Raw genomic sequence first — 26,980 nt, 5'->3', positions numbered from 1 at the left:
CCTAAATGAAAAATAGATCTATTCGAAAGACCGAAATGCACTGAAGCCATCCTCCATTTATAGTTCTAACCCACAGAACTCCTACAGCCTGAAAAATGGAAAGGTATTAGGATGTGTAACACCTTTGTACTCAATTTTCAGAAAACAGGACGGGTTGTGTCCTTTCTTCTTCATCGGAGTTTCCTGAAGGATTTTTTACACCGCAGGAGAGAAAGGATGGAGGAATCGTTATCTATTTCATAATTATACTTTACATGTTTTTGGCCGTGTCCATTGTGTGCAATGATTACTTCCTACCTTCTCTAGAGATCATCAGTGAATGTAAGTGAACATCCTGACCTTTTTCCTGTAAAACTAAGCAGCTTGATGCAGAACTTTCTCTTTTTAAAAGCTTCAAAGTTGGAGTGCTCTGGAGACAAAACTAAAGAAAGTTCAGTCTCCGTGCCTAGTTAGACTTATCAATACAATATTTAATTTGATACAATGTATCCATATTATTTTGAAAAACATACTCTGATTACACTCTGCACAGGCATTCATTTAAAATTTGCTTTCCTTGTGCCTGGAGGAAAATCTTTGGGGTGAGCAGTAATATGCCCAGGTTACTAGTAAAAGAAAAAAAAACGGGCGAAGAACCAAACCAAGAAACCGAAACTCTCCCTATGTTAAAACATGGCAATTAAGTACCTTGTTCAAGTTTCTGTATTTCTCTCAAAGTAGTGAACAAGTATCAGGATGAGCTACTGTTTACATACTGAAGGTATGACACACGAGGGAAAGGAATACCACGGTTACAACCGTTCTATGAAATCTAATCAACCTGTAATAATTCCCCTGGCTTCAGCAGACCACTGAATTAAAGAGATGGTCTTGGCTGAGAGTTCAGCTTTTCATTGCCAAGAATTAAAAAAATTCCCAAGGGAAACTCATCCCTGAACACTGGATAACATGCTCCAGACCAGAACACTTACAGAAAATGTAAGCTTAAACATTGCTGCAGAGCTGGTATTTTTTTTATTGATGATAAATAAGCATTTGTCAGACTTCTTCCATAGTTAGCCATGTTCTTTAGTTAGAATATGTCCCTGTTCTTTGTGTGCAGGACTTGATCCACAGAGTGAGCTACATCTCAGAAACAGTCAACTTGCCAGAACAAAAACCTCATTTCATTCAAGCAAGACCCAGGCTCTTACACTGTCCATACGAAATGAGAATTTGATTTTAAGATCGCAGCACTTGTTTGAATTTAACTAGTATTTCTGGTATGTGAAGACACAGTAGCATGGATTTCCCTGGAAGATAGACAGACTTGACAAGGATCATGTAGCAATATCACACTAGAGTCCAAGGAATTTCCCCACAATTATTATCCATATGAAAGAGTTAAAGCCTGCATACGTATGCCTATTTTACATTTTAAGATCATGCTCAAATCTCTTGTATTATCAGTACTTTTTTCTGGTATTTAAACTAATTTCTGTAATAAAGTTAGAAATAAATCAGCCCAATAAAGGAGGCTATGTTTTCAATATATTATTTTACCAATTTCAAATAAATGCATTAACTGTATGAAAGTAAGCAAAGTTCATTCTGTTAAACTGTAGTAGCTTCTAACATTATATACTAATGCAAGTAATGGGTACACACTACTGAAGTGTTTATTTTTTTAATAAATAATAGAGCAATTCTTTTGCTCTATCCTCAGGCCTTGGCCTCTCTCAGGATGTTGCGGGAGCAACTTTTATGGCTGCTGGAAGCTCTGCTCCAGAGCTTGTCACTGCTTTTCTAGGTAAGAGACATATGTTTTGGCTCTCAGAATTTAGAATTCTTTTTCTTGCATGACAAACTGAAACATACCAGAGAGTCATTTTCCTTACAGGAGTCTTCGTGACAAAGGGAGATATCGGCATCAGCACCATCCTTGGATCAGCAATTTATAATCTTCTTGGTATTTCTGCAGCTTGTGGGCTGTTTTCCAGCGTGGTATGTATCAACTTTGATAGTTCTGCTCCTAAAAGCCAAAGGTTATCTTTTCTGATTTGCCAACAAAAGCCAAGAGAGACTTACTATGACAACTGTCAAGTTTATTATTTAGTAGCAAAACCAGCATGTAATCAGTTTTAAGATACCTTGCTATGAAAGTTTTTAAAAACACTAACTTGTTAAATATCATACTTAAGTCATTCCTAAGAATCTTAAATTTTTACATAATATAGAAACAACATATTGATGCAGCATTTACAGCACTTAGTGAAAGTATTACAGACAAGTTTAAGAAAAGTAAATGAATCTGTGATCTGCAGGTTTCGAGGCTATCCTGTTGGCCGCTGTTTAGAGACTGTCTGGCATATACAATTAGTGTAGCGGCGGTCCTTGCGACGATATCCGACAACAGAATTTACTGGTAAGAGCACAAGTTGAATTCATGTTGACTGGAGATTAGTGAGACAGTGTTTTGACAAACAAACAAACAAAAAAACCCAAACCCCAAACATCAAGTAGCCTGAACTGCCATCCACTAACAGAAATAAACATCCTGTTGGCTTTAAAAAATGTAGAAAGTCACAATGCTTGTAAAGATTACCTAAACATTCAAACCCTGCACATTTATAAAGTTTGATCTGCATAGGTTTGTCTGCACAGACTTCACAATTTCTATCATAACTGTTCTGGCATAGCAATTAGTCTTCATAGTTTACTCCTTTTAAGTCTTTCCTTTGATAGCATCACTGTTAAAGACATTTGTCTGCCAGAAGCACATCACGAGCTTCTGATGTTTTAACTCTCTTCTGTCAACACTGAAACTCCTGTTGCCTCAACAAGTCAGTCGGGTCCAGCGCTAAGTCTCTGAAGTTTCCAACTCAAAACAGCACATACTATCCCACTCTTTAACCATCACATGAAGACTCAATTTTGCAAACATCAGTAAGATGTTCAATCAGTAAGATCCCCTGAAAAACATGCAGGTATACAATACACAAACAAGATTCTGCAGGGGAGGGGAATTAATCAAACTGCTGAAAGACATGGAGACACTCATGAACTTCCATGACACCGGCCATACAACTCCAAATACATGCTTTTGTGTGTTTTCCTTTTGCTAAAAATGCAAATTTTTTCTCTCTCTCTCTCTCTCCCCCCGCCCCCCTTACACCAGCCATTTTAACGCATTAAAAAGTTGGGGGGGTTTAGATTACATGTTATGTAAGATCTATCTTTCATTCTAGGTATGAAAGCGCATCCTTATTATTGATATACGGGTGTTATATTCTGGTACTATCTTTTGACATTAAAATCAACCAATACTTCGTGAAAAAATTCAGTCCCTGCTGTACGTGTTGTACAAAAGCTATGGAAGAGAATGCTGAGCAGCAGCCACTGGTTGGAGAGAGGGAAGAGAGTGGACCTCTAATTCGTCAACAGTCAAGAACAGATAGCGGAATTTTTCAAGATGAGCTGGAGTACTCTCAACTTTCAACAAGCTTGCATGGGCTTGATGAAATCTCTGAAGGTATAAGTATTATTACAGTTGTCTCTAGCACTCTACATGCCTGTCTGCATCAGTTCTAATAAAGAGTAGATTCTGAGATATTACTAAGAATTTGTTCACAAAAGAACTCCAGCATAGTATTTAAGTAAATCATTATTCTTCCCTGGAATATAACATTAAGCAAAATCAGAGTGGTGGTATTTATATGAAGTTAGTTGCTAGAGGAATGCTAGGATAATTGCTCATTTGTGTCATATTAGAACAGAAACTTCCACCAGTCTCTGCTGTGCATGTTTGAAACTTCTCAGCAACACTGCTTGTAAAATGCAGTATCAGCTGAAAGACACACTGGTACTGTACTAATACATACTGTTTTCTTATGACAATGGCAGGTTCATAGCCCAAAATATGCATTATATCAGAAGCAAAGGAATAGCTATGATGTGGCCACAGATCATGAGTTTCCTCTTCACTTGGGCAAAAAACAGCAGTTGGTACTTACTCTTGGTAAAGGTTTTGTGTAAACCTTTATAGAAAGGTTCATTTTTCATCCACCTTAGTTCTCTCCTAGTGACACAGTAATAAAGAACATTTGATTTCAGAGTTTTGTCCAGTATGATATAGGTAACTGGGTAAGACTACAGCTAGAACTTGAGGAAGTGGTTTTTACCTTTTTTCAGTATTCTCACAAGTAAAGGCCAGCAATATGACTGTATGCTATAGATTCAAACTTAATGCTACAATTTAAAATAGTTACATTTTTTTCAACAGATCATCCAAGTGTCTTCACCATGCCTGAAGCAGATATGAAGAGAATTTTGTGGGTGTTATCCCTTCCTATTATTACACTACTCTATTTGACTATACCAGATTGCAGAAGACAGTTTTGGAGGAACTGGTTTATGGTGACATTTTTCATTTCAGCAGCATGGATTTCTGCAATAACTTACGTTCTTGTATGGATGATAACAATAGCAGGTAGGTACCTAAAGTGCTGCTATACAGAATCAACCAATCGAGAATCACTGAAAAAACAGTTTTCTCCCTGTGAAGAGTTTTCTCTTCCACAATTAACAGTCAGTTTAGCAACACATACTTTGCTGTAAAAAAAAAAAAAACCCGAAACAAAACCAACAAAAACTTGTTAGACTGCTTAGTTTGCCACCTTCTTCCATCTAAATGAAAACCACTTAAGAGTTTAGCTGCTTCAGACTGCTTACCATCACATGAATGAGAATTTGTTTACATCGCTACAAAAAACAGCCTATATTTAAAGAGAGACAATTTCATTAAACTGCTTCGTGAAGTGAAACAATTAGATACACAGCAATAAACTTGTCAAGCTGAAGTATGACAAACAGGGAATCCACCAAGACTGAAATTAAAGGTTCAGGGTTCTGTAAAAGATCCATTATTTCTATACCTATATTTTTCTTGAGCACTACAGTAAGAGATTTGGCATTAAATTAACTCCCAAATTTCTGTACTATTTTCTTTCAACTATAGCATCATACGTTTATTAAACATTCTTGGGGTGTGTGTATGTATACCTTTTACAAATCTGCATCATAAAGTGAAGCAGTAAAAGAATTGCATTTTAAGTGAGAGAAGAGGTATGAACTTGTGTGTAAAAATATTCTCTTAAAAATATCTTAAGGTATTAAAGGTCTCCTCATTTCACTGTTTCTCCAGTCAGCTTGAGAAAAATCCAGGTTTTAATTTTAAGAACAAGCAGAAAACAAATCTCTAAACAAGAAAGGTTACAAAGCTTACCATTTCCACATTATAGCTCACTAATCCTACTCAAGTATTCTGCTAGTTCAGCATCCTAAACTTGTTTTCAACTTAAGTTTAATTAATAACTCCTTGTTCAGTGCAGAAAGAGACCTACACATTTGGTAAACCTTTGAGAAATCACTAGTAGATCGCTAGATATAATACACACCAGGTTCACTCCTTGGTCAAATAATTTTCCACTTGTATCTAAAGAGCAAGGGTTTACTGTCTGAACGCTAGAAGCCTTTGAAACAGGATTCAAATGAAAGTTATTGCTGTTCTACTAGACAAAGCACTAATTCATATGAAAGCAGGTACTGGAGATTCAAACAGCGTATTAGTGTTAGTCCACTTTGAAGAGTCATCACAAGCAGTATTGGGTTCTTTGGCCCGCTACTTCTAGGTCAAATATGTTCTATTTACACATTAAAACGCTAAAAATTACACACACATTATATTCAAGTCAAGGTTCTTTCATGAAGGGTGACTCAAGGATTCTATCATTGCATAAACAGCCTATCAGAATGTCACAAAGGTATCATAGCTCGGGACTGAAGTTTGATGGTCAAGAAGAAACCTAACTTAGTACACCTTTGTGTTGCTAGCAAAAAAAATTTGACTACTTATAGCAAGATATTGCTACTGATACATAAAATTAACTAAAGGCTAGAAAAATAAGAACATTCTCTCTTTATGGTCAGTTGCCAGAAAAAAAAAACCCTACACGTTAAATAGAAGATAAATCTATCTAATAAAAAGAAAAATTAGATTCACCTGAGTTTAGATTCTATCTTATAACCTTCAGAGGGCTAGAAACTACTGTTGGGTACATAAGGCTGGTTCATTCATATTTCACCTTGGTTTGCTTGGCACGAACCATTATTTTCCAGCCTGGATGGTTTATAAAAGCTAATCTTGTTGGTCCCTCATCCCACAAATCTCTTACATTAGGAGTGACGGAAGAATAAATACCAGTACAAATTCTGTAACAGGGTCATGCTAGTTCCTCTGAACCAACAAATAGTTTCAAACATAAATTTACTGGGCTGATCTAGACTAAGCTGGTATGTACTACTAGGCAAGCATTGCTCACCTAGCTTAGAGTACTGCCTCTTATTTTAAGAAAACTGTTCTTCTTAGTGTCCAGATATTGCAAATAAGAATTCAGATTTCAACAAAAAAAAATTAAGATACTTTTTAGTGAACAAAAAAGTTTAAGAAAAACTAATTACTTAATAGTTTGAATAGAGGTATCAAACACTTCAGCATATTGATGCTTGTGAATGGTACAACTGCTAAAACAGTTTTGAAGATCTGAATCCCTGTATTTTAAGTGAGAAATTAATATACTTACAGGACATGTGAGGCTAAAAAAAAAGAGTGAGGAAAAATAAGCTGCTGTTTTAATAACAATTTAAAACTTTTCTTAATTTAAACCGTATTTACCTAAAGAAACTCACACTTCTAAAGGATTACTTGCACTTACAAGTCATATAAAATTTCCACATTTTGATTCTTCCGAATCCAACAAAAGAACTATCTAATTGGAGTGAAATAGTAAAGCCATATAGTTGAGACAGTATTGTAGTAATGATTTTAATGACCCTCCTCCCCAAGAAAATTCACGTGCTTTTTTTCCTTCCCCTTTAAAGAGTGGGTGATTTTAAGAGTTATTGCTTCATGAGACTTTTGAGCACTAACGATGACATGCCCAAAAACATAGAAGACTATTACATTTTCCAGAAATTGGGGGCGGGGGGCGAGGAGGGGGGGAGAGGAAGGAAAGTAAATTGTTCAATATTTAAACTTCTACTGTATCTGAAAGAAAAAATTCATAATTGGTATTAACTTGACCACTGGAGACATTCCACTCAGGTCTTTGAGAAACTTGTTAAGATGGTTACTATACTACAATTCCTTTTTTATTTGATTGAAGAACAAGGACAGGATGATATTTCTTTGTTGTTGTTCTTGTTTTTAACTACGTCATGGTTCAGTCATTTCATATTTAGTCAAGTTAGCTGACAGATTCCTTTAGAAATTACTGTATGATTACCAATCCTTTCTCCAGCAAATAAAGTCCAAAGCAATTTCCTTGGATGAAACTTAAACTAAAAACATACTTGCATTTTCTACCATTATTTATCAACTGCAGGTGAAACACTGGGAATTCCAGAGTCAGTAATGGGTCTCACATTACTAGCAGCAGGAACAAGTGTACCAGATACAGTTGCAAGTGTGCTGGTGGCTCAAAAAGGTAAAGATTTTAGTATTCAGGCTCATTCCAATGGCTGTGTTTAAAAGGTACTACGAAAAAAAGAATTCTAGTCAACATTTCCAGAAATTCAAGGAGTAACTTCAAAATTTTTGCTCCAGATTCTAGAGCTTAAGTTTACTAATAATAAATAAATAGCTTACCTGAAGAAACTGTGGCTCAGACATTTAAAAATTTCTGAGAGTATCTCAGAGAAGTGTTCTAGATTGGTTTGATTTGTTGTTGATCAAGTGTTACAGTTTTACTGCAAAACAACTGTAGGTCTTGGTATTTTAAACATGACTGGATTTTATAATGGCCTGTTTAGCTTATTTTAAGTGCAACTGTGCAGATGCTGGTGATTTAGGGAGACTTTTTTTTATGCTTGTGGTACCCAAAACCATGTTCTGTAGAATCATGACTATAGTTCTCTCAGTGAAAAGTCTTAAAAGGGTGCTCTGTGAGAAATGAGGGCTGACAGTCTGTTCCTCCAAAACAGTTTGGCAATTTCATACAATATAATTAAGCAGACTTATTTGTATTTCTTCTTTTACAGGAAATGGAGATATGGCTATGTCTAACATTGTAGGATCCAACGTATTTGATATGCTTTGTTTAGGAATACCCTGGTTTATAAAAACTGCCTTCATAAATACATCAGGACCCATAGAAGTGAACAGCAGTGGTTTGACATACACAGCCATTTCTCTTATCTGTTCTGTTGTTTTTATTCTTCTGGCAATTCACCTGAATGGCTGGAAAATAGATAAAAAATTGGGAGGAATTTCTCTTGTACTGTACTTAGTATTTACTACATTATCAATTTTATATGAACTTGGCATCATAGGGAACAATCCTACAAGGGTCTGTGGTGACTAGTTTTAATCAGCGATTATACTGATGAAAAAAATAAAAGCAGGAGAGAAAGATCAATTTCTTCATTTAGTCAAAATAAAAAAAAAAAATTCAAAACTCCCATTGGGCTCTAAATCTTATTTACAGAACTAAGTCATGTCATTAAAGTAATATTAAGTAGAACAAAAACATCACAGCCTAACTGGAGCCCTTTCTTTTAGAGTCAAGAATTACAGTATGACTACAACGCACATATAAAACCAAAATTCTGAAAAAAAGACATCTAGTTTTTACATTACAATGTTGATACACACTGGGGGGGCGAGAAATCAGAAAACACTAAACAAATCCCACTATGCAGTCTTGAGATTAACAGAGAAAATGGCTTATTTTATTAAAAACAGTATAACCATTCATTTAAACTGAATGACTAGAGACACTTGGCCTAATTTTCCAAAGGCGCTGAGCATCCAAAGCTTCCACGGTCTACAGGGACCTGCAGGTGCTCAGTGCCTCTAAAAAAACCAACAAAAATCAGGCAAATTGTCTTTAAAAACCAAACATAGTAAGATTCAGTTAACAAGTATCACAGTATATTAAACACTATACTGTTAAAGGCTGGTGGGATTTAAAAGTTCCTTTTTACAGCTTTTGTAAGCATACAATGTTACTAAAAATGACTTACTAGGATAGAGAAGCTAAACAGACATAGGAATGTTCCTGAACACACAGTTTTAAATTATGCATTGCGATCCAAGCGTACATCAATTTCTCTGCCACTGATTTTTATGCCGTTCATTATCCTACAGGCTTTTTCAGCAGATTCTGGTGAGTCAAATCGGACTGTTCCACAGCCCTTTGATTTTCCATTCTCCATTTTTATTTCTGCAAACATTACATGACCTGAATAAATAAGTTAAACAGCAGTTATTTCAAGTCTTCAATGCACTAACAACTTAAAGAACTCATCAGAAGTGATGAAAAAGCATTTTAAAATATAATTTAGGGGGACATATGAGATTAGCACTTTCAGACTGACAGTACATTCACTCATTCAGGGAAGGTGATGCAGGTCAAAACAGCAGTGAAGAATCCAAATTAAGATCCACTGTTTCAAATCTTTCTTTCACACCAGCGTAAGATGAAGTATGCCTGTATTTGACCTCAAATTTGAAATAAAGTGCCCTATAAGACTAAGGGAAAGTTTTGTGTTTAATTTACCGACACTGCCAGAAGTGTGACTACTGACAGGCGTTAACTGAATTAATAGTTCAATCCAGTCTACCATGTTCATCACAGCAACATATCAAGCAACCACAACAATCACGCAATTTTGTAAAGAAGCTGCAGGGCAAAATTAGAGCCTTTAAAACAGTAGAGTTACCAGGTTAGGAGTGGTGGAAAAGTAGCATGCACTATTCAATTCCTGCAGTGTTTTTTTGAGGTTGGACACCCAACTTATGAGGCAACATTTTTATGTAGATGTCTTGGTACCTCAGAGGATGTTCAATGCCTGCAGCTAATGAGTTTTTGCTTATAGCATGTTCTAGCACACCGCTCCCGAGCCCCCAAATGCCACTAGAAACAAGAAACTTTTCCCTAACATACATAGCTTTTTATTTTTAAATGTCATATAATAGAAGACTGGCCTTTCACTGGAAGAAATTGAATATATGGAGACATGGTCTTTATATTTCCTTACGATACTGGCGTGAATACAATTTGTTGCTTATATTTGTGCTTACAATTCTTAAAAACAATTCAACATAATTACTACATCTGCTAGTTGCCGAGGAGATAATGGAAAAAAAAAAAAAAAAAAAATCTGAACTATCTGAAAGTTGACCAGGCAGTTAAGACTTAAAAAACAAAGGAGAGAACCTGTTTCACTATATCCTCTAGCTACAAAAAAAAAAATGTGAACACCTGAAAATTTTTCATAGTTGAACTGCGAGTTCTAATTTATATCAAATCTGCAAATAGCTGTATGAAGACTGTCTTAGGTATCAATAATATGTTTTAAATTATTTGTCTCTTCTGTTTCTCCAAAATAAGAAAAGCCATCTGTAATTCAGTTAAAGCTTTCCATTCTGAAAGTGCGTTTTCAAAACAAAACAATCATATATTTCTACACCTAAGCTGCATTTTTCATTCACCTCTGTGAAAAGACAACTTTTCTGAATTAGATAACAAGAATTATTGGATACTTGTAGCAATCCTTTATTTTACATAAAAAGGGCCTTTATTTCTTAACATAAAGGGGAAGCATTACAGCCTGCAAATATGCTAATCAGGTTCATCTATTTGCATAAAAAACAATCTGCCACTTTGGCAAAATTGCTAATTCTGATTTGATGCAGCACCATTTCTGGAAGTAATGCATAACCTGGACAGGCCCAGGCCCCTGCATGCATTTGTCTCAAAATAAATGCTACATTATATACTCTGTGTTGGCCAGAGGATACATAACACCTGCTTCAAAAAAGAAAAAGCTCAAAGAGTAATTTTATTAATGGAATGGGTTAAAGTTTACAGCAGATGAGTACTCAGAGCCAACATAGCCCATACTGTACCTTGGTCTCATGTGTTATGCCTAAAAATTATTTATATAACTCAGGAAAGGTAAGGGAAGTAAGAAAGATTAGGCTAGCCAGACTCTTCTTCAGGATAAGGCAACAACCTTGTCTTCCTGTCCTTATCTAACGAACACCGTATAAAACACGAAGTCGACGGAGCTGAGCAGGGATAAGATTCAAATACGTACCACATTGACTGAATTTTTCCTTTAGCTTCTGCCAGGTCAAGTCAAAAGGAAGCTAGAATAAAAAAGCATTATTAATAACAAAATATTATAAAGAGAAAAAGAGCATGTAATCAAACATGCACACAAAATAAGCTCATGGCTTCTATGTATTCAAATGCTTACATTTCTCACAAATATCTGGTTGCCTTTAGAGCCTAATCTCTCTCTCACGCCACTTCCCATTGGGCCAGGCACAAATCCTCGATCGATATCAATGTTCCTGTCCAGGCCTCCACCCATCGCTGGTCCCATTCGATCAAAACCAGAACTCATCCGATCCATCCCCATTCCCATTCCTGCAGCCATACTGTTCATACCACCCATTCCACCACCTACACAGAGAAAGAAAAGGAGGATAAAATAAAAATCTCTTTTTAGTAACAACGCACAAGTATTTTGTAAAAAAAAAAAAAAAAAAATTCTTTTGTGTCAGGAGAAAAATAACTTTAATAAAACTGCTGTAATACAAAACAACTTCATATATGCACAGTGATTTATCTAGTAGCATGGCTAATATTTTAAGTCAAAGTATTAGAAGATACAAAGTGCCAATTCTAAAATAAAAGTAAAAAACAAACTGCATCAAGCTAATAGTCACACCATCTAATGTAGTAAAATGTTGAACACAAGAATTAAGATTTAAAGGCTGTCCAGTTTAATTAATAAAAATCTGATATCCTGTACCAAAAAGAGATCAAGTAAATAACTGTGACAATGTTAAGATACAGATAATTTGACCGTATACACTATTGTTTATTTTGCTTCCTGCATTCACATTCAGCTTTACCTAATGCAGCCACACTTAATGACACGATCTAGAGAAAGCATATTTTGCAGAGAACAGATGTTACTGCAAGTACTGTGAAGAGCACGGACTTTCCTATGATACATGCAATGAAATATATTAATGTATATTATATAAAGAACTAAGATCAATGGCATTCAAATATCCTATTGTAATCTTTCTGGATTCATAATTAAAAATTAATGTAAAGCAAAACTATCAAGATCATTCATGAGGGACCTTCTCTTTAAGCCTTATGCCTCTCAAGATTACCACTAGCAAGATTTTAGTTTCTCATCTGCTCTAGCCTGAGGAACTCAGACATTTGCTCTAACACAAACTCAGTATTCGAGCTTTGCACAAAATTTAACTGAGTGACAAGGCTGATTCAAGGCTGATTTTTTATTTCAATGCTGAGAGATTACTGAAGTTCAGCTTCATGAAATTCACACAAATAACTCTGCCTATTTGTCTTTTTTCTGGAACACACGTTTACTTCAATCACTTCCCCCTCCAAACCAGAAGTTAAAACCATTTCAAAACTAAGATTAAGGGAAAGACTGTATTAGCAAGTTTTCCTCTGAACTTTTACCTCCACAAAACAGCTTTAAAGACTATTAGACTTGCAGACACATGCAACAGAATTCTACTTCTTCCAACACTGGCAAGACACTACACTACAACAAAATCCTCTGATACAATTACATGTACACCAGATCATTACATTGCCCATGCATTTACATTCTATTGAAACAAGTTAACCTACTCATTCCAGATCTTACTGGGCCCATGCTAGGTGCTCCCATTCCTCCTGCAAAGACACCAATCATTGCACCACCTAAACAGAGAAAAATAATAAAGTGACATATACTGAAACCACCAGTTAGTGACAACAACAAAGCACATGCTGATGAAGTGCATTGATCTCAATGTTACCTGGCAATTCTTTTCTACAGAACACTTTAACCTGTGCCTTTATTATTCAAACTAAATAGGAAACAACCAGTAAGTAACATTAGTTCCTCCTTCTCTATTACAGGATTTAAGCTACTCTGATTTCTTTCTAGCTTTTCTCCCCTCTGACAGTCTGCCAGCAGCACAAACATCTTAAAACTAAATGAGGCATTTCCCACATTGGGAAGAACAGCCTCAAAACTGAAGGGTTCATCTTATTTGAACTTCATAGTACAGAAATGCCCTAGTTTCTCCCATTTTTAAGAAACCTATGCAAAAGCTAGGAGCAGCTCTCCCAATGTCTGTCTTTACTGCACATGAAGAGTGAATTGATGGAATTTGGTGGGAAAAAAGGAGAAAGAAAGGGAATCAATACTTAATAAAAGCTATTTGGCAGAACCATGGAATCTCCAGAATGGTATCAGAGACTGATTCTAGAGTGGGGTAAAAATAGTTCTTTTCACTGAAGTGCTAATATTCAGGAAAGTAATCCCAATGGAGCTTCTAGAATTGTAGAAACTCAGAACTACTACATTCCTGTCACTGCAGAACAGAGTGGAACTGTCAGCTGCATTTTTCTTGCTTGATTTTCATACCTAAAACAAACACCTCAGTTTTTACTTATGGCAAAATAGATCAGTAGTTGTTGTCTTCAGGCTAGACACTATTGTTTTAATATCTAAGAAAGGTCACTGCCAAGTCTTCCATTAGATTCGTTTTCTCCACACAGTTCAAAAGAGCAACAATTGTGGGAAATATTTGTCTCCTCTCAGACAACATGCTGTCATAGCCATACCAAGACCTCAAAAAATATGGACTAGCCTGTTTAGGAAAAAAAAAAAAAACACAATGATTTTCAACACCAGCAGAATTACTCCCAGTACTTCAGCCAACAGTTTGCATATGAGGAAGCTCTTAATACTTATTCATTAGGCCAGAGAGGGTCTTGCAACGAAACACCAAGCCAAATTTTGAGATTGCTGTCAACATGATTGGTTTTTGCCCTTAAAAAGAATTGTGAAGAAAAAAAAAAAAATCCCCATTTTTCCAGAGCTAGAAAACTTTACTCGTTTCTGAGTGCATCCCAGTTACACTCACTCTCTTTTAAAAGGGAAAAAAAAAGTCTCCCCAACAGTCTAAGATGCACTTAAAAAAAAAAAACAAACCAAACCAAAAGCAACACACACAACCTGAAAGCTCAAATAATCCTAATCAGCAAGATTTCAGCTGTTTCTGACCTTAGAAACATCCTTTACCTGTACTTTCTCCCCCACTGGCTTTTCACCAATAAAAAATTATACGCTCGGAGATGCTCTATGACACAACCTTTGATTTTTTGGATACTTCAAAATTTTGGCAATTTAAATGGCAACTCCAACAATTCTGCTGCAAATCAAATGTCCTCATCTTCACTAATTGATGCCACAGCCCAGTCAAAGACTGTCTTAAGCTGCCCTCCTTGAAACCGGCAGGGTACTAAAGCCAAATGCACTCACAGCATTTCCGTTAAAGATACCATTAACCTAAATATTGTAACAGGAGTACACTAGGGTTTTCCCTGACTAAACTAAATCTATTAACTATTATATTTGTAAATATTACTTAAGGATTAAGTTGGGAAACTCTTATCTTGGTTCTCAGAACAGTATTTAAATGGTAAGATTGCTGAGAGGTTTTAAGTTGAAGCTTGCTGGATCTACTGAATAAACGACTCCCACATCAGTTTCTCACAGTGGCATGTTCATGCATTTCAAAACCAATGTGTGTTACCAGAAGACTCAAAGTCTTGCATGAACATTTATAACTGAAGTGGCTTTGGATTTTCACTCAGGAAACAGACGTTTATCCTATATTGCAAGTAGACAGAGTGAAAGCATACACTTGATTTCTAAGACATTAATTCCAAGACATTAAGACTAACTCAACTGACAAGCTTATTACATTCTTATCACTTCTACAGAATTACCAGTGCTCAAAGAGAAGCAAACAAAAGTTACCCTTTGTTATGACTTGCCCAAATTAAAAAAAAAAAAAAAAAAAAATTCAACTTTAAGACCAGATGAACCTTATGCTCTTAGTAGCTCTTCTCTTTCACAGTGGGGAATTAAGGGAAGGGGAAAAGGAAGAAAAACAGGGAGGAGGGGGGAAGAAAACCTGTCTCCTATAATGCATTCATCCAGGTAACAGTATAGTAACAAAGTGCAAGAAGTCTCTACTGTTAAGCACTTCCAGGCCTCTTAACATAGAAAAGTATCTCATTTGAGGGAACCCAAAAGTAACAAAATGAACTCTGTCAACGAGACATCATCTATAAACAAAACAAAGCTGGCTCAGTTAGAGAAGAGGCCAATAAATCCCATTCTGAGCTGCTTGAGCTCAAAAGGCAGGAAGAAAACAGAGGGCACCAAAATTCACCATTCCTATCCAATGCTACCTGATTTGCAGTAAAAATAATTTTCCAGCGTGCATTTGCAAAAGCAGGCTCCTGGAATTTACAAAGGTGGTACGTGGGCAGCTTATTCAGGATTCCCAGAAGCATATACTTTAATACCCAAAAGACTTAATACCTCACAAAGTTAACATTATGAAGCTAAACGCTTTCCTCAAATCACTATTTTGTTTGTATTTTACAGATGGGAAAAAACCCCCACACTTTAACCTCCGTCCTAAGTGATGGCTATAATGAACACTCAGGTTACATCCTTATAGTAATGACTGGGGGAGAAGGGACAGAGAAAGATGACCAAATGAAACCACGTCTCTTCTTGATTTTTCTTCTAGTAAAACTCTTCCAACACTATGTTGCAATTTGCCACATGAAATTTAACAGTTACCATACCCATCCTTCCAAAAGAATCTCCAAAACCACGGTTCAATGCCATGTCACTACGACCAAAATCTCTGTCCATGTTTCCTCCCATTCCACCACGGAACATTTCTGTAGAGAACAAAGCAAAAAAACAGAAATATTCCGTTATATACATCTAAGCTGATGTTCATACAACACTTGCTTCACAGCTGCTTGTTTAAATAGAAGTGTGTTCAATGCACAAGTCAGCGGCAGCTATTAAATCTTTAACTCCCACACCCGTTCCCATGCCTCCATTCATGCCACTGACTGTATTTCCTTTGAACTCATCTACATTACCCATCCCTAAAGGAAGGGCTTTTAATAAATAAATACTAGCAAACTAGTAAGTGTACAGGAACAGCGTTCACCTACCTCCCATTCGGTTGACTCCAAATCCTCCCATATTAGGCATTCCTTCCATTCCACGAAATCCAGCAAGTCCTGTAAAATATGTTTTCTATATAATATTAAAAAAATACTTAATGTAAAGAACTTCACTGCACGTACCGCCTCCCATTCTATTCATTCCGCCAAATCCTGGACCATCTATTCCCATACCTTTAAACCAAAGAGACAAACACCATTTAGAAGACAGGTAAGATCCTAACGGATTTAAAAATTGCAAAGACAGTTAACATCTCAAAAGCACACTACACAAGGCTTGCTTTGTCAAGAGTATGTCATTCTTCCAAACACAGAAATGACAATTTTAAACTTAAAGCTCTGTAAAACTTAAAAATGAACACAGATTTACCTCCTGGACCCATGCTCCCCATTCCACCACCCATGCTCAATTGTGTCGCACTGATGGGCTGTCCACCTGGTCCAAGTCCCATACCAATGCCACCAAGACCACCTTGAAAACAAAAATAAGTATCACCAGAAGAAAGATTTTGTTCTGTATCATAAAGAGACCACAGTAAGCAAGAGTACTACTAAACTGTTCCAAAAGTCTGTATCAACATATATTAAGTTCAAGGAGTAGAAAACAGAGTGTGCACTCACGAGGTAATTGTGAAGTTTTGCTGTCTGCAACACGGAAATCTTCATGAGGAACTGATTTGTCATCCTGATAAAAAACAAGGACGTTACGCTATTATCCTTTTGACGTTTTGGCAGAGACATATAAGGTAGGAAGAAATGTAAGCAACTTACCATTTTTACATGCATGGGTCTATCGAATAGGAATTGTCCATTGAACATAGCTAAAGAAACGCAAGTCAAGGAATCTAACTACAGAAGACAATTTAACTATTTCAGAAGAATCACTGTAAAAACTTATTTTATTTCTGCACCATTTTTAGGAGTCTTATGTTTCCTTACCTAATCTTTGAATGACAATTCAAAGGCCAGAAGAGACTATACAAGCTGTTAGATATATAAAAGTTAGTGGCACGCATGTCACATTCCCACATATTTTAAGCTTGTTCAACATTACCAGGAACACCTTTTTAGACTCTAGCAGTAAACTCAGTTATCTGCATAGTATTACACTCTAGTCCCTATATACTAGCTACAAGGCAAATAAGCACCATTTGCAAAACTACACTATCAGAAGCCATTAAAGACTAATCCATATTTGATCAACTATTTTTCAAAACCAAGGATACATATTGCTTGAACAGCTTCAATTGCTTGTTCAAAGGTAACTGTTCCCATTCCTCGACTCTTGCCATCTTTATCTTCTTTGATGTCTGCACGCTTTACAGTTCCAGCAATGCTGAATACCTCCTTCAGTTTCTTCCAGCCAACTTTAAAGTCAAGCTTACACACAGAAATACACTAGTGATTTCAGTGCACATTTCTGTTCTACCATTACATTTGGAACAGATTTTCTGCACTGCTGTAACTCTTCAGCTTCACAAAATGCTTGATATATGTAAATAGCCAGGATTTTGTAATATACACACATACTTGGTTTTGGAACCAAGTCCAAAAACGTCAGCTAAAAGCAACAATTTATACTACATATACGTATTTTACTTTAATTAACATACTAACATTGAGAAATGGATGGGATCTTGTCAAGAGCAGCTGTACTCCCACAAGTCCCCTTGCAGACAAAGTAGTCTTTTGTGCAAATAAAGAACTTAGGAAGTAAGCACCTCCGACAAATGTAACAGTTTAAGTTAGTCTAAAGTAACTAGCAAGATAAACTGAAGTGTATATTTAATTTAAAAGAAGAAATGCAATTGTAAATAGATAGCTAAAAGATGTATAAAATATTTTTTCGAATCAACAGATGCCTGTGCAATAATTAAAAGTGCATGTCAGCCTCAAGAGTTTAACGTATCTTTCTGTCCAAAATCTGAATACACATCCAGCATTTTTAGTTGAATATACTAATTGTGAACTAACATTTCCAATTTCCTCTTTATACTAAAACTGAATTATGCAGGAATACAAGATATTTTACCAGGATCAGATATTACAGTTATAAAATACAGTTTTAAACTTACATTAGCAACAAAAATAGTGGATCCAAGCCTGCCTGCCTGCAAGTTACTGATAACCTCAGGAGGAATGTTTGGATTATTGATAATAGAAGGTGGTAAATTCATTATTCCAGGTGCCACATCAGGTCCATGTCCTCCTGGAAACTGTCCTCCTACACGCTGTAATGCCCTACGAGCATGTTCACCTTCAGGATCCTGAAACATGGACAAAAATAAAGCCAACTTAATCATCAACAAGAGGACTGGCAACAAACAAAAAGGTACTATTTGAAATTCTACATAAACCCATCAAAATTATCAACTAATATCCTTGTCCATGTCAGAGGGATCAAGAACTGAATTAGCATGGAGACCTAATTCCCTCACCTCTAGAGGTGGGTCCTTTCAGATGAGGGTTGAGGCATATTGGCAAAGCACTTGTTGAGGAAGCGTGCACTGCCACTTCACATGTTGTACCTAGCCTATGGACAAGTAGAAAAGATTTCAATCTAAAGGACTGTCAGTCTAGCACCTTCTTCCAAGAACTGAATTAATTTAATTAGTTTTTTTTATTATTTATCAATACCATTAGTAAAGTTGTAACAGGACAAAGAGAACTGCATCAGACACCGTCATATACTACAACACTACAATAGAAATGTTGACATTAATTTCACTTTCCAGTCAGCACAAGTTCTCTACTTCCAGCTCCACTTTTGCACATATGTAGTAGTCTGACACTCAACTCAATCTGTGTCATATTTTGAAGCAGGTAAGAATGAAAACATAGAATCATTTAGGTTGGAAAAGACCTGATGACACTAAGGTAAGAATATGAAGTTAAAGATAAAGTTGTTTTAAAGAAAAACAGATTATTTTGACTTTAGAACACACTTTTTGTCAGTTCATTTGGCATAGTATCAAGACCTTCTGCAAACTAACAGGCACTTTAGCCCATCAAGAAAATGTCATTAAAAAATTAAACTGGAAATTACTCAGCTAAGATGCCCAAAACACCGCACTGTCATCTCAGTAGTTATAGTATCTTCACTGTTTCAAATTAAAAACAGCAGCAATAACCATACCTCTTTAATATTCAGGGGTCTTCCACTAAGATCATATTTGTTCATAGTTTCTAACGCTTTCTTAACAAATTCTTCATCTTTGAATTCAACCACACTTAGAGGAAACAAAACAAATAAAGTTTAAAATGTTAAAATTAGCAGAATGTTTTGATAGTAGTGTGTTTCTACACACATAGAAAAAGAAACTTACCCACAACCCTACATCCATGATGATTTGTCATTATATGTAAAGAGAAAAGGAAAAAAAAAAGTCAGTCAGCACATATGATAGAGCATTTAAGATTCCAGTTAAAGATCCCAGCTCACTGTTAAACGACTATTCAAGTTATTTTCAGCTTCAAAATCCATAATACATGCTCTTTACTGGTAGCCAAGCTGAATTTCTCCTGCTTTCTCAACATACATACCTTTCAAATGCAAGAGAATACATTATCTTTTATTCTCTTTGAGCCAAACCAGAATTGGAAAAATGCCACACAGATCCATGTAAGGACAACTGGGGAGAGGAGGTGGGGGGAAAAGGGTGGAAAGAAAAAAAAACCCAAAAACATAACCAAAAACCAATCAAGACACTCATTGTGTCATTAAAAGCTGCCCACTGACTACAAAATTCAAATCTACCTACATCAAGAATACCAGTACGATGAACAAGGAGTCTGCATACCTCTTCAGTATACTAGCATAATTGAGAAATTACTTTGTAGGAAAATAACCTTATTGACTGCACCAGGATCCTTCTAATAAAGCAAAGAGTTGAGGATTGCTTTAAGTAAAGCAAAGCTGACAGCATGTTTTAGTTTTAACAAGCATTAAAGAAAGTCATTTACAACAATTGATACAACCTCACTTAAGACTCAAACCTGCATTTCTCATGTTCTCACTGCAGGTTCGGAGCTACTATTGGCCAAACTTTTGACTATTTTTAAGAAGACAAAGGAGCTTTAACAATCTTCACTCTTAGTGCCTCATTGCTGGCACTCTGTTGGCTACCAACCATCTCCATCCATTTAGTTTTAAGAAAGCAAATACATTAATCCAGTGTTTAGAGTACCAACCCTGCAAAGCTGTCAAATCAGGCACTTCAAACAGTATATTCTTAGCTATCATTTTATACTCATTGGCCCCAAGAAGAGAATACTACACTAACATAATTTAAATAAAATCAGTGGTTTATTGAACGTCCTTTATATGAAACAGATTTGTACCAAAACAAAGATGTTGGATAAAAAGAAGAATTAAGTAAATGCCATTTGTTAACAGTTACAGAAGTATTTTGTCCTTTACAGCCAGCTAGTCTGAGTTGCATGAAAGTGTCAGACTACTTCTAATACAAAATCCTCAAGGCTATCTTAATGAAAATCAGTGCAAAAATGAAACTTACTTTCCAATAACTGGTACAGGTATTATACAAAAATAAAACTGCTGAGGAACTTTTAAACCTCTAGCAGATTGTTGCCCACGGCACTTACCCTTGATTTTCCTTCAGCATCCTTAAACAGCTCCACGTATGTAACCTCACCAACTACATAAGACATACAAAGGGAAAATACCAAGAGACAATGCATTTAAACACCAGTATCTTTCTTTACTGTGCCCCTGTGCACAACTCTACAGAGAAGCACCTATTATTCACCAACAATCAAAACCAGACCAACGTACCTCCTGTCAATGGCTATATAATTTAGCTAATTTTCAGAAATATGCAGCAGCCACATTCTCAAAAGCTAAAAACAAACAACTATATTTAACCTAATTCATACCACAGATCATATTTTGGCCAGTATGATATAGTTGGTGAACAAATTCAGATATACACAATCCCTTAACCTAACAAATGAAACGTCAACGTTCACTGGGAAGTGTTACATTTATCATCCTACTCACAACACCTGTTTTAAGGTGACTTTCTACCTGAATGTCTTCAATCATAAGTTTGCCTTCAATAATAACCAAATTTACACATCAAATATTTCACAGCAAGCCACTCACTTTCTAAAGTAGGAAGTTTCAGTAAATAAACCAATCAAATAGTCACGTCACCTTACAACAGATAAACCAGCAGTTACAGAGGGGGGTTTTGGCATTTTTCACAGCCTAAAAGCCAAGTGTGCTTTGCATTACTTTTGAAGAATCAATTTTTTCAAGGAAAACACAAAACTAACTTTTTACAGAATTCATATATTAGCATTATTTTACCCCAAACTTAAAATAAAATGTTTGGGGTAGTTACTCTATCAGAACTGCAACAATAGTAACAAGCTTTTAATACAAATCTCCAGACAAACAGTCATGGCAGTAGTGACAATGCAGACAAAGTTAATTCCACAGCCAGATTCCACCAAAGAAATACAAAACAACTTTTGAAAGACGTCCTTTATTATTCATTTTAACACACTAAATGTGTTGCTTAAATACAATAGCCCTTAAAAAAAAAAAAATCTACAAAGACTACAACTAGACAAAACACAATCTCTTTAAGAAGTCATGAGGTCATGCATATACTCTCTACTGTCACACTAGAATGGCAGAAGATTGTAAGCACTTCATTTACCCATCCTACCCTGCAATGCAATTGTCTCAGATGAAAGAGGGGGAAGGGAGATAGATGTACCAAGTAAAGGCCAAAAAAAAAAAAAAGTCGTCAAATCAAATCTGTGTGGCTCAAAGGACATACACATTGCATTCAAGTTCTACCCCTTTCTATGTGAAGTGTATTATAAGGAATAAGTTACCTTTCTCTCTCATAAGATCTTTAATAGCTTGCCATTTCATGTCATACGGGATGTTGCTAATAAAAACTCTGTTACGATTAATAGCCTTCTTCTCTCCAGCACCTGCATTCTTGTCCTTTGAATAGGGGTGGAATCTATTCTTGTTTCCAAGAGAAGGGATTGCCTTCGGTTTTGCAACGTACTTCTCTTTCACAGGTGCTTTCTCTTCTTTTGCTGTCTCATCATTATCCCTACATTAAAAAAAAAAAAAACAAACACAAAACCAAAAAAATTATTAGCCTTGTGTTGGATCATTAGACTATTATACCTCCTATATATATAGCTGTAAACCTCCTACGCTATTAGAACTCCCAGGATGTCAAATGCTGCTTTTCAAATTAGGAAAAATAAATTCATGTAACCAGTCTAATTCCAAAACATGTTGCTTTATCTAGGACAAAAAATAATGTTATAATAGATTTATTCACTACTATAAGTAAAGAAAGCACATCTCGCTACTTCAGTTACATTACATTTCCATTATGTCTGTCAAGATTCAGCAAGATAGTACTATGAAACTACTACAAATACCAAAATACGACGACTTAGCTGAAAAATAAGCAACAGCATCCATGCTTTGGTACTTCAATAATTTTCACATCAGACTTGGCTAAGTTACACAATATTCACCACAGAAGTGAGAGTTGAAATGATCTAACTTATGGAACAGCTTGGTATACTTCATTCAATGTAATAGTAATATATAAAAATGAACTCTAAGAGGTTGTAAATCAAATTACATTTTATTTACCACTTAAGTTATTTTTATTCACTTCTGCCACACTGCTTTTAGACAGAAATTAAAATTCAATTAACAACAACAAATGCTCTTTCACTTTCATTGCTTAACACTACTAGAATTTGAAAACTTGCTAAATGCATCAAAAGAAGCGTGACCAGCGGGTCGAGGGAGGTGATTCTCCCCCTCTATTCCGTGCTTGTGAGACCGCACCCAGAGTACTGTGTTCAGCTCTAGGGCCCGCAACATAAGAAGGACATGGACCTGTTGGAGCAAGTCCAGAGGACGGCCATGAAGATGATCAGAGGGCTGGAGCACCTCTCCTTATGAAGACAGGCTGAGAGAGCTGGGGTTGTTCAGCCTGGAGAAGAGAAGGCTCCGGGGAGACCTTCTGGCAGCCTTCCAGTACCTGAAGGGAGCCTACAAGAAAGCTGGAAAGGGACTTTTTACAAGGGCATGGAGTGATGGGACAAGGGGTAATGGCTTTAAACTGAAAGAGGTTAGACTTAGATTAGATATAAGGAAGAAATTCTTTACTATGAGGGTGGTGAGGCCCTGGAACAGGTTGCCCAAAGAAGTTGTGGATGCCCCATCCCTGGATGGCCAAGTTGGATGGGGCTTTGAGCAACCTGGTCTAGTGGAAGGTGTCCCTGCCCGTGGCAGGGGGGTTGGAACTAAATGATCTTTAAGGTCCCTTCCAACTCAAACCATTCTATCATCCTATGAAATAGGTACATTAAGACATGCTCTGCATCTAAGACTAATTAAGTCACCAGGTATTATCCACTAGAAACAACAACAAAATAGACCCTCGGTCTTTCAAAAATTTGGCAACAGCAGCTGCTCTCCTTTTAAAATATTTTTATTTTTAGATGAAAATGCAGGAAAATTTGCTTCCTCTCTTTTAAAGCAGCCCAAATCTCAACTTTGATAAAACTATACACTTTGAACAGAATTAGATGAAATATCCAAAACTCTTTAGCACTCTTGATAGTGTTACTATCACAAGGTGATTTAGCATGCTCAGAGGCTCAAGGTGCCTGAATTGTTACTTTAAAAAAGGTGAACCGCTGAACTGAAAGAATCCAGTGATAATGCCACACAAATGTGATCCACTAAACAGATGCTATTGCCTGGCTCAAATCCCACTGCAGTTAATGAGAAACTTAAGAAGTACTTTTACACAAACTTTTATTTTAAAAAGCCAGCATTAGCCACTCGAGTTAGAACAATTACAAGGAAATGTCCTACAGGACTGTCAAAAGTGATTGATTGTGAACCCTCCTTCTTAAATTACATCACTATCTTTACAGTTTTTCCCACATTTCAGAAGGCTTAGTTTTTATCTCATTTTGACACTTTGGAAGGTTTCTAGTGTAAAATTAGCCAAGACAGGCATTTCAGTTTTACAACTGCAACGTATGGCAAGATCACTGATTTTGATTAATTGAAATGAGTATTTTCAGCTCTTTGCATAGTTATTAACAAAACAGTGAGTAACTGGCAGTCTTGCACTCAAGAGCACATGCAAGTAGCCTTTCATGAAGCTAAACGTATTATCTACTCAAGCTTGGGCATTTTTCAGGGAAGAATAAATTCAAATACATCCATATTTCTCCCATGACTTTTTCCCAAATTTTGAAGTACTCATATGATATGAACCTCACGGTCCTCTTGCTTACAAGTGGATTAAAAGAGGATTAGCAACCGAGAAATGCGTGGACACTCCTCTGGGCTAAGTATTTGTACAATTTAAAACATTCAAAGTCAACAACACGTTATCTGGTTCAAGCATCCTCCAGCTTCCCTCTGCATCATCCCTCCGCCACACCGTCCTGTCTGTTGTGGCAATATAATTCTTGTGTGGCTGTGTAATGAACTGAAACGGGGGGAACAATACAGGGAACTGGAGGGAGCCAGGGGGAGAAAGGGGGGAAAGAGCAGAGTATCAGGTTTTCCAATCAGATCAGTTCCTTCCGATCCAGTCCCATTTGCAAATGCAAAACTCCTGCTCAATGAGACCTCTAGTAAAATCTGAATTTGTCCTTAAGTTTTAGGATTAGAGCAATGGATCCTGTTTAGCCTTTTAAGCTCTTTCCTGCTTAAAGGATTATGAAACAGGCCCTGGGTGCTCAGGAAGAGCCAGGTCTCCAAATATGGAATACATAGGCTCTACAAGACCTGGCTGTGCAAACCAGTAGAGAGCACAGAGGATATGAGTCTGGCATAAACTCTGAAATCTGGGAAACAAGAAGACGCTTCACTTAGTCTGGGGATCACAGTCAGTCTCCTGAAAATAGAGGATTAATTAAAAAGCAATCCTTCTTGCAGAACTCATCTGCCAAAACTAACAGGCCAGCGAACAAGCTGGAGGCAGAGATCCTTCTGTTGATGTAGCTCTTACCCTCCTCCTTCTTCACTATTAAAAATAGTTTCGATCAAATAATACACTGAAAGCAATGTCACGTTAGTCACTAGTAGACCTCAGAAAAGATAGTCTCAGAAACTATGAATTGACATTTTCTTGGGGGAAAAACAATAGTAATTTCTACTCTTTACCTTTTGTATGAACTAATCATTTTATACATTTAATTAATATTTGCCTGTGAAATCACTAGCAGATTTCTAGGATTGAAAAAGATATGTCTACATTAATTTCTTTTAAAAAAGCACATCCTCATTGATTAAAAAGACCAATTTTTACCTTTTGAAAAAATAATGCCTTTGAACTTCCATAAAGTTTTTGAAACAAAAGACAAGGTTGCCATATATAAATACAGAACTAGAAGCGTAAAAAATAATAAGCACAAGATAAATCAACATGAAAGCCTTAAAAGCTCATTTTTTTTTTAAACAAACTTCTACTTCTCTGCTCACAAGTGTCCATACAAATAATAAGATCAGCAGAGACAGAAATTCAAGAAGTCCACAGCATGTGATTCTAAAGCACATAGATCAGTTTAGCTTTGTTGCGCTGAACAGTTCCGTGGCTCAATACAATAGACTTCGGGAAGTGTGCAAGTTGAGACCAGGATTCCTCTCCAATTTAATCTGAGTGCTAAGTAAACCTGATTACAGAAATACTTTTTTTTAAATAGTACATTTCACCTGCACACTGACAGCTTTGTACACGTGTTTTGGGGAAGATTAGAAATTGTATGCGAAAGAGTAAGATTTGAAACTCTGTTACCAAGAACTTTGCATTATTTTCAAATGTAAAGTTGCAATTTCTACCACACAGAATGACTGTGATTTTTCATTTGCTTGTGATTAGTTTTGGAGGGAAAAGAAGAAAATTGCTGACAGTAGGAGGGATACAGAGAAATTAAGTCATTATTTTAACATTAGCAACCCCAAAAGGCAATAAAACGTTATATGCCTCAAAGGTGCAAAAGGGTCACAATCTTCCTGTGAAAATTCAATCATAATTTGCGTAGTTTGGAAGCTGAGGGCCAGGCTCAGGAAAAAAAACATAAACTGCTGTTTTATGGTAATGTGAAATTTATAACTTGCCAACTATTTGAATTTCACAGGGAGTCAAGTAAAGGCACGAAGTATGCCTTTATTCCTCCAGCTTTATATTGAGCTTGATTCCATGTGCATTTTTTAAACACAACAGTATCAGACCTGGGCTGCTTAGAACATGTCAAAACTCAACAGCTTTGATGAACTGCAACATGCTCCTACGGTAGGTCTACTATAAATGTATTTTCCCTCCGAGATATGAGTGAGATTAGAAGAGATATTGAAATTCCAATGATATGCGGCCAAAATCTAGTGCATGTAAAAAATGACAATCCTTGAAGCCTGATATCAAGAACAACCAAACCCATAAAAGGTTATTCATGGTACCGTTCTAGAGAGCTGGTACTTCTGGCTCCCTGACACTATGTTCCTTTTAGACCTGCTATATAAGGCACAGTTTACATATTCCATATATGATAATGTCACTATTTACAAGAAAAGTTTGTGCATGTATGTGGGGTTTTTTGTTTGTTTTTTCAAAATCACTATAGGACTGTCTTACCATTCTCACGTAAATAACAATTATTTCAAAGGCTTTACAAAACATACCACTACGGTAAGAAGTGGAAACATAAACAAAACCAGAAGCGATCCAGAACACTTCTAGAAACGGATCCTCTGAGAACTGGCCTGACCAGGGCCCGTTACAGCAGCCTGG

General features: G+C 36.3%; 2 protein-coding genes across 2 annotated transcripts; one reads left to right on the top strand and one right to left on the bottom strand.

The window, feature by feature from the left end:
- The first annotated feature begins 143 nt into the window (after positions 1-143).
- Positions 144-8,471, top strand: SLC24A5 (solute carrier family 24 (sodium/potassium/calcium exchanger), member 5). The gene is made up of 8 exons (XM_009572604.1): positions 144-321; positions 1,706-1,789; positions 1,880-1,983; positions 2,304-2,404; positions 3,228-3,511; positions 4,262-4,468; positions 7,422-7,523; positions 8,077-8,471. Exons 1-8 carry the CDS (start codon positions 255-257, stop codon positions 8,397-8,399), a joined length of 1,272 nt encoding a protein of 423 aa, XP_009570899.1. The 5' UTR covers positions 144-254; the 3' UTR covers positions 8,400-8,471.
- Positions 7,226-22,243, bottom strand: MYEF2 (myelin expression factor 2). Its single transcript, XM_009572605.1, has 16 exons — positions 22,020-22,243; positions 20,757-20,809; positions 19,478-19,485; positions 19,288-19,381; positions 18,227-18,418; positions 17,378-17,531; positions 16,923-16,972; positions 16,773-16,836; positions 16,522-16,623; positions 16,275-16,325; positions 16,140-16,208; positions 15,756-15,854; positions 12,729-12,800; positions 11,302-11,510; positions 11,140-11,191; positions 7,226-9,278 (listed from the first exon to the last, which is right to left on the bottom strand). Exons 1-16 carry the CDS (start codon positions 22,057-22,059, stop codon positions 9,115-9,117), a joined length of 1,473 nt encoding a protein of 490 aa, XP_009570900.1. The 5' UTR covers positions 22,060-22,243; the 3' UTR covers positions 7,226-9,114.
- Between the last annotated feature and the right edge of the window lie 4,737 nt (positions 22,244-26,980).

The sequence above is a fragment of the Fulmarus glacialis genome, unplaced genomic scaffold (genome assembly GCF_000690835.1).
Source record: "Fulmarus glacialis isolate BGI_N327 unplaced genomic scaffold, ASM69083v1 scaffold26342, whole genome shotgun sequence".
Taxonomy (NCBI): Eukaryota; Metazoa; Chordata; class Aves; order Procellariiformes; family Procellariidae; genus Fulmarus; species Fulmarus glacialis.
This window is presented reverse-complemented; position numbering and strand designations above follow the sequence as displayed.

Coding starts and splice junctions, on each gene's coding strand:
- SLC24A5 (XM_009572604.1), top strand. CDS start 255: ATGTTTTTGGCCGTGTCCATTGTGTGCAATGATTACTTCCTACCTTCT. Junction 322..1,705: donor TCTAGAGATCATCAGTGAAT/GTAAGTGAACAT, acceptor CTCTATCCTCAG/GCCTTGGCCTCTCTCAGGAT. Junction 7,524..8,076: donor TGTGCTGGTGGCTCAAAAAG/GTAAAGATTTTA, acceptor CTTCTTTTACAG/GAAATGGAGATATGGCTATG.
- MYEF2 (XM_009572605.1), bottom strand. CDS start 22,059: ATGAAATGGCAAGCTATTAAAGATCTTATGAGAGAGAAAG. Junction 16,973..17,377: donor TGAAGCTGTTCAAGCAATAT/GTATCCTTGGTT, acceptor GCGTTTCTTTAG/CTATGTTCAATGGACAATTC. Junction 16,837..16,922: donor GACCCATGCATGTAAAAATG/GTAAGTTGCTTA, acceptor GTTTTTTATCAG/GATGACAAATCAGTTCCTCA.